At 41.5% G+C, this 8,213-nt stretch overlaps 1 protein-coding gene across 1 annotated transcript; it reads right to left on the bottom strand.

Annotated features, from left to right (window-relative positions):
* Positions 1 to 3,414: 3,414 nt before the first annotated feature.
* On the bottom strand, positions 3,415 to 3,510 carry SLN (sarcolipin; the record flags this gene model as incomplete). The annotated part of the gene is made up of 1 exon (XM_080717028.1): positions 3,415 to 3,510. One exon carries the CDS (start codon positions 3,508 to 3,510, stop codon positions 3,415 to 3,417), a length of 96 nt encoding a protein of 31 aa, XP_080573154.1.
* Between the last annotated feature and the right edge of the window lie 4,703 nt (positions 3,511 to 8,213).

Genomic DNA, 8,213 nt, shown 5'->3' with positions numbered 1-8,213 from the left:
TTTGGGGCCCAGTGGTGATGGCAGAAAGAATCATGTTACAATGGAGCAGAAGGGACAGAGAAACAATATGGAAATACAGAGTAGCCTGGTGTGATGGCACTCATTTGTAATCCCAGTACTTGGAAGGCTGCGACAGGAGGATCACAGGTTTGTGGCCAGCCTCAGCTACTTAGTGAGGCCCTCCACAACTTAGTGAGATCCTGTTGCCAAATAGAGAATAAAAAATTAAGCTGGGGATGTAGCTTGGAGGTAGAATGCCCTTGGGTTCAATCCCCAGCCCCACAAAAACGAAAGAAAGAAAGAAAGAAAGAAAGAAAGAAAGAAAGAAAGAAAGAAAGAAAGAAAGAAAGAAAGAAAGAGAGAGAAAGGAAAGAAAGGAAAGAACAAGTAAAAACCATGTGCAGCCTCCTTAAGATGCCCTCTAGACCCATGGAGAGCCCCAAATTAGATTAGAGAATGATGAGGCATCACTATTTAATGAGCATTTTCACACACCTTAGTCTCTGACAATGGAATGAAATTATGGACACTGATTTCATATTGTAGTATCTTGGATTCTTTTCCTAAAGGCATGGATTAGGTCATCAATTATCTGAACAATGTTTATATTTTAGGGAGAAAACCATACTATAGCCCCAGGGTAAAAAGTGAGGAGCCAGCTAGAGGGTTGAAACTGACAGAAATGGATTAAAAATCTATACATTTATTTCAAAGTGAGAGAACAGTTAGAAAAATATGAGCTGTTCCAAAGGAGTTCAATTTAATGTGAGTCTAGAAAACACTGGAAGAAGAAACTAAGCCAGCACTGAAAGATACCTTTTTTAAAATTTTTGACTGATTGGCATTGTGATCTGGGCAACTCATCTTCAAGACATGCTGAGATGGTGGCATCCCAGGGGCAAGAGAACAGAGTCACGCCCAGCAGAACTGCTCCGTGAATGAGATGGTGAGTGGGGAGTTCGGTCTGGCTGCTATGATAAAGGCAGCCGGGTGGTCCAAGACCCGGTGAGTGAGGGTAAACACTGACATGGTTCCAACAGTGGCTGTTGAAAAGAGGCCCCTTCCAAGTGAACGAGGCACGCTGATGAGGGATCGTAGAAGCAGTCCAACTGGGAAGTCACAGAGATGTGGTCAGAACTTGAGTCTCAGGCTCGAGACCTCAGGAAAGATCGAATGGTGCGTGTCTGAAGGGACTGTTGTGTTGCTCTTTCTGGCTGCTCCCAGCCCACTGCCACACACACCTTTTCATACACAAACCCCGGTAGATTCTCCGAAGCTTTCTTAAAATAAAGACTGCTAATGATTAACCAAGAGCCCTAGAGCCACACCCCTCTAAGTAGATGTGCTTAATACTCATTAACATTCGCATATCCACCCGTGTAGTCTAACGCCAAAATTGGGGGCAGGACACTGAGGACCATACACTAGTATTTTCCAACTTTTCTTAGGAACCTCTCAAAATACACTTTTTTCTTTAATTATAGCAAGGGTTTGTGTGTGTGTATGTGTGTTACTGGGAATTGAGCCCAGAAATATTCTACCTTCAAGCTACACACGCTATCCATTTTATGTTTTTGTTTTGAAACAGGATCTCAATATGTTGCTCTAAGAGTCTCAGTACATTGCTGAGACTGGCCTTGAACCTTTGATCCTCCTGTCTCAACCTCCCAAGAACTGGGATTATAGGCATGCATCACCACACTTGGCAATATATTAGGGTTCTTTTTTGGTATTGGGGATTGAATCTAGGGCTATTCTATCTCTAAGCTACATTCCCAGTCTTTTTATTTATTTATTTATTTTTATTTTGAAGTGGCTCTCACTAAGTTGTTGAGAGTCTCACTAAGTTGCTGAGACTAGCCACAAACCTACAATCCTCCTGCCTCAACCTCCCAAATACTGTTATTAGAGGCACAGTCCAGACATTCAGCTTACATTGGGATTCTTAATGCTTATTGCTATGAAAGATGAAGTTAACAATATTCTCCTTTTTCCATGGTCACCTTGGAATTGGAACAAATAAGAGATTTAGTCTAATTCTAGCAATATGTTTAGGAAATGTCTGTTTTGTGACTCTTCTATAACATATGTATAAATGTGTATTTTCTGTTTTCCTTCTTTTATAACTGTACTAATTGACTAGTTCTATTTGCATGATAACAGTAACAAAACTGGAATATACTGCTGTTACAGACCATGACTTAGGTTCTAGTTTTACTCAATGGTGCATAATTCTAAATTTATTAAGATAAACATGGAAGCCGGGCGTGGTGGCTCTCACTTGTAATCCCAGCATTTGGGAGGCTGAGACAGGAGGATCACGGTTCATGGACAGCCTCAGCCCTTTGCAACTCAATGAGATCCTGTTTCAAAATAAAGAATAAAAAATAGAGCTGGGGGTGTAGCTCGGAGGCAGAAAGCCCCTGGGTTCCATCCTTAGTACCACAAAATAAAAAAAGATAAACATGGAGATATTATAGAGTAGGATATACATTTCTTGCAATTATAAGGATAAAACAGAAGATTGGGGGAGGCTGAAACAGGAAGATCACAAGTTCAAGGACAGCCTCAGCTACTTAGTGAGACATTCAGCAACCTAAGAAGACCCTGTTTCAAACTGAAAAAATAAAACAGGCTGGGAATATAGGTTGAAGGTAGAAAAACAACTACATAAGACTTCAAAGACATTTCATGCTCTTAGTGGACACTTTAGGCTCTGGCCCAGACCTAGTGGAAAGAATTTATTCTCCCTCCGCCCTTGGACTAGTTAAGGAACAAGTTTGAAAAGCACCAAACCAATGGATGAATTGTTTGAAATGTGATACTCTCAGTTGACTTGGTCTCAAATCCTCAGCAGGTGGAGCATCTTGGCTTATCTTAAATGCTAGAAATTTGTCACTTCAAACCCAGCCAAGGGTCAAATGCTGTATTGCACATAGTAGCTAAAATAAATTCTAAACACTGTTTTTGAGATTGACTTAACTTTATTCACATGGCAGCTAGAGGGGTTGATAAAGACTCCCTCTAACGTTTCTTCTGGCAGGAGGAATTAGAGTGTGGTTGCTGGCAGTGTGGGTTAGAGGGATGTGTGGTGAGATACATCAGGGGCTTGTGATAATTCTACATCATTGCAAATCCATTTTGATTTTAACCTTGTGGCTTATCTAACACATTTGCAGTAAGAGTTGGGGAATAAATTTGCTCACTGGCAAGTACTTGGCAGCCTGTGTGAGCAGCATCTCTAGGGAACATAAGGAATCCTGGTGCTGAGACACACCAGGCATTGTGCGTGCAGGTCGGCGGTGCCTTGGGGCGCCAAGAATGGCATCCCCTGACAGAGACAACAGTAGGGGTCCGGGACACACAGGCAGCTCCAGAGCATCTCAGTCAATCCCCAGAGCCGGGCACAGCCTCTCAGTACTGGTAGGACCTCACAAGGAGCCACATGAGGAGAACCGTAATCAGGACCACGGTGAAGTTGAGAAACAGCTCCTGGGTGGACCGCTCCATCCTCGGAGTGGCTGGCTGGGTGAGAACTTCGGGGCGCCTTCTGAGGGGACACCAGAGACCTCCGGCAAGTCCTCACCTCCTGACAGAAAGTTACAAAGGAAACACAAGAAATAAACAAGTGTTCCTGTGAGATGGTCTTCTTTCACAAAGGAAATATAAGAGTGTAGAAAGGAATATGATTTGGCCGGGCGTGGTGGCGCACGCTTGTAATCCCCATGCTGGGGAGGCGGGGACAGGAGGATCGCGCTGGTTCGAAGCCAGTCATGCTGGCTTAAGAGACCCTGTTTCCAAATAAAAATATATAAATAGGTCTGGGAGTGTAGCCCAGAGGCAGAGGGCTTCCAGGAATTCCAGTACCACCAAAAAAAAAGGAATATGATTTGAGGCTGAATTGTGTCCCCCCCAAAAAATTTTATATGTTGAAGTTCTAAGTTCCAAATACCTAAGGGTGTGCTGGTATTTGGCAACCAGATCTTTCAAGAGGTAACTATTAAAATAGGTCACTAAGGTGGACCCTAATCCAATGTGACTGATATCCTCAAAAGAAGAGGGGATTAGGACACAGACACGTACAGAGGGATGTCAGTGTGAAAGCTGTTCTCAAGCCAAGCCAAGTGTGGTGGTGCACACCTGTAATCTCAGTACTTGTGAGGCTGAGCTGGGAGGATCAAAGATTCCAGGCCAGCCTTAGCAACTTAGACTCTAAGCAACTTAGGGAGACTATATTTCAGATTTTTAAAAAATAGTGTTGGATGTATGGTTTAGAAATAGAATGCCACTGGGTTCAATTCCCAAAAAGAGAACATCCCTGCTGATACCCTGGTCTCTGACATCTAGCCTCAGGCTGTGTTTGGACTAGGATTGTCACCCTTCCCTGCCAGCCTACCCTGAAGACTTTGGACTTGCCAGCCTCCACAACCACATAAACCAGCTTCTTAAACACACACACACACACACACACACACACACACACACACACACTTCTGACTAATATAGAGAGCCTGGTTTCTCTACCGGATGTCAGAACAATAAGCATTATTGTCCTGTTGCTTTTTCTTTGATAAGTATATTAATGCTTAGATAAAATAAAAAATAATACACTTATTTATCCACAAAATGTGCATGTGTGTGTGTGTGCACGTGCACGCTCATGTAGTTCACTTGCTAGTGTAGAGTATCAGCAAGTATGGGCACCCAAACAGAAAAAATGTTATAGCATTGTTTAATATTGTTCTTGCTTTGAATAACAGAAATAGGATACTATGATTCTTCAGGTTTCAAGTTACAAGGTCTTCATCAAACACTGGTAAAAGCAGAGTTGCCCCAACAGCTGCAGGGCTTCTTACAAGCCTGTACTGGGCACAGAGCCTACTGGGGTCAACCAGAAGTCCCTCACATAGCAGGAACTCAGTCCAAAAAGCAAGTGTTAACCTCATGAGTTAACACTATTTCAACAGGGCTTGTGCCAGCTATTTTTAGTCAGGCCCAGGATGTGCCTGGATTGTAAACATTTCAAAGAGCAGAGATGGTATCTTCAGAGTGTGCACAGATTGTACATGCAGGAAATCACGCTCAAGAACATAAGTAATATGATCAATCAAACCATGACCTTCCAGGATGTAGCATAATTGGCATTTTGTTTATGCAATCTAAATAAAATTAAAGGCTTCTCCATTTTAGAGTAATTTACTGTTTTTTATGTACTTAGGACAAAATTCTACTATGGAATGAAAACGTTTAAATGGAAAGAGTATTCTATTTGTTTACTAATAGTATATGTTCAAGGGGCAGACAGGTTTGTTAGCAAGCTTTTGGCCTAAATGTTATTTTTAACCATGTAAACTGACTGAACTATTAATTAAAATCATACTATTTATTATGTCAAAAGACCAAATTATTGCTTACATGAATTTCAGCTGAAAAATCAATTTTAAGACTCTATCATTGTTGGTATAACATACAGATTCAAACCCAATGGTTTGAATCTGTAGGTTGTTGAATTTTGATTTAAACTATGGCCAATAATGATTGATTGATGCTTCACTTTTAATTCTTTCCCATCTTCTGGCCTAAAGCATGAAAGAAATAATCCATTGCCCCTGAAAAACTTTACAAAGATTTGCTTGGAAAGTAAAATGAGCAGGAACAGATGAGCCAATAAAGGAAGAAGAGTGAATGTGCAAGAGTACACACAAGAGCAGAGGGGCCAGGCAGAGACGCCCCAAGGAGCCTCGAGGTAAAGGAAGGAGCGTCGAAGGCAGACGCCTCCTCACTGCTTAGTAGTGAAATTAGGCTGATCCATGTTCCCAGGAAATGCAGGGACATGCAGAAAACACAAAGCCCTGTTTACATGATCAAATCTGTCCAAGTCAGGGAAAGCAATATAACTGCCCATCGGATCCACGTATTGGATAAAGCTCTCACATAAAGGGAATTGTGGATATCCGACAGGAATACGCTTGGCAAATGAGGAATATGCCGTGGGTAGCTGTCCCACAGCTCTGCTCCTGTTACCTTCACACACGGAGTCAGACAAATAGCGTTGTGATTTTTGTCTCTGCCAGAAACACAGCTGAGAAACCGGCTTCTAGAGGAAGATTGCGTGTGTTACAACACCGAGGAAGTTAAAGGCAAAGCTAAACGCGGCACGCTAGAATTAGTTACAAGAACTGAGGTCATTCCATAGGAGTATTCAAAAAATGAGTTATTGCTGCAATTAACTGGCCCGGCAAACCAAAGTTAGTGTGAGTTTTCAGCCACTCAGCAAAACAGTTTGGCGTTTTTTATTAAAGTGGAAAATGCTCTTCCCTAATAGCTAACAGTTTAATGTGTACCCCAGATGCTCAAGTACATTTGCGCTGAGATGTTCACAAAAACAATTTTCACAAGAAACCCAAACGAAAAACAACTTAATGTTCATCAGCAGTAGAATGGATAATGAATTGTAGTATATGCACATATTTGAGTGCTCGGAAGTAAAGAAAATACATAAACTACTAGAGTTACACACAAGATGGATGGATCTTGCAAGTATAATTGTTGAAGAAAAGAAGAATTTACAAAAGAAACATAAAATATGACTTCATTTATACAAATTCAGAAACAGGGAGCTCAATATATTGTAAAACTTTAAAGAAAATCAGACATAGTCTGGGTATGGTGGTACATGCCTGTAATCAGGACTTGGGAGACTGAGACACGAAGATCTCAGATTCACAGCCAGGCTCAGCATCTTAGCAAAGTCCTCCACAACTTAGCGAGACCCTGTTTCAAAAAAAAAATAAAATTAAATAGGGATGGGGATGTAGCTCAGAAGTGGAATGTCTCTGGGTTTCATCCTCAGTACCACAAAATTTAAAAAAAAAAAGAAAATCAGACATGCATGGTAAAATTTTAAAGAAAACAAAGACATGACAATCACAACATTCGGGGACAGGAAGGACTGATCAGGTATGGACTTCCTAGGTGCTAGCAATGACCCATTCCTCAATGAGGGACAGTTATACACATGTTGCCTTATAATTTATTGTTTAAACTGAATAGGTTTTTGTACTCTTCACATTTTTTTCAATTTTCTCTGAATTGGAAGGCTATCCCTCACACTTCTGTCTTCCCTGTGGTTTACCTCTTACTATTTCTTGCACTTTTATGGTAACCTTAGATATTTGTTATTTTGTATATTTAAAATTAATAAAAATAAAGCCGGGCGTGGTGGCGCACGCTTGTAATCCCAGCATTCGGGAGGCTGAGACCGGAGGATCTCAGTTCTGAGCAGACAGCCTCAGCTACTTAGTGAGGCCCTAAGCATCCCAGCATTCGGGAGGCTGAGACCGGAGGATCTCAGTTCTGAGCAGACAGCCTCAGCTACTTAGTGAGGCCCTTTGCAACTCAGTGAGACCCTGTTTCAAAATAAAGAAAAAAAAAATGGGCAGGGGGTGTGGCTCGGAGGTCTAATGCCTCTGGGTTCCATCCCCAGACCCACAAAAAATAAAATAAAATAAAATTAAATTAATAAAAATAATCAAAGTGAGAAGCTGGAATGAACCCAATGTAAAAGCACATACCCCAACCACGAGGTGCAGACTCTACCTTCACATACACGTGCTCCCCTTAGGAAGAATGAGCCCAAATTGGGCAAAAACTCAGATCAGCAATCTTTCACTTTTCTGCTGCTAATCCCCCAAACAATTCTGGCTTCCTTTCAACCTTACCTAGTGTCAAGTTCAGATGATCCATAAGGAGTGTCACATAGATGAACTAAAACCCAAAAGGCTGTGGGTAAATTGTACAGGGAGGCCATCAGAGACTTCCTTTGATTAGAAACTTTGAGATGACAGAAGGCATACTCTCTTCTACGATATGAAAAAACCTGTAAAAATAGGACTTGCGTACCAAAGAAAAGTAGGAATCAATAATACTCACACACACCTGTAATCCCAATACTTGGGAGGCTGAGATGAGAAGATCGCAGGTTCAAGGACAGTCACAGCAACCTAGTGAAATCCTGTTTCAAAAACAAAACAAACAAACAAAAATTGGACTAGGAGTGTAGCTCGGAGGGAGAATCCCCCTGGGTTCAATCTTCAGTACCAAAAAAATAAATAAACAATGAAATAGGCCTTGGGGTACAGCTCAGAGGTAGAGTGCTCATGGGTTCAATCCCCAGTACGACAAAAAACAAATAATAATATTCACCTTAAGCT

The sequence above is a fragment of the Muscardinus avellanarius genome (assembly GCF_963383645.1).
Source record: "Muscardinus avellanarius genome assembly, chromosome: 1".
Lineage (NCBI taxonomy): Eukaryota > Metazoa > Chordata > Mammalia > Rodentia > Gliridae > Muscardinus > Muscardinus avellanarius.
The sequence above is the reverse complement of the archived record's forward strand: the minus strand, read 5'-3'. Positions and strand labels throughout refer to the sequence as shown.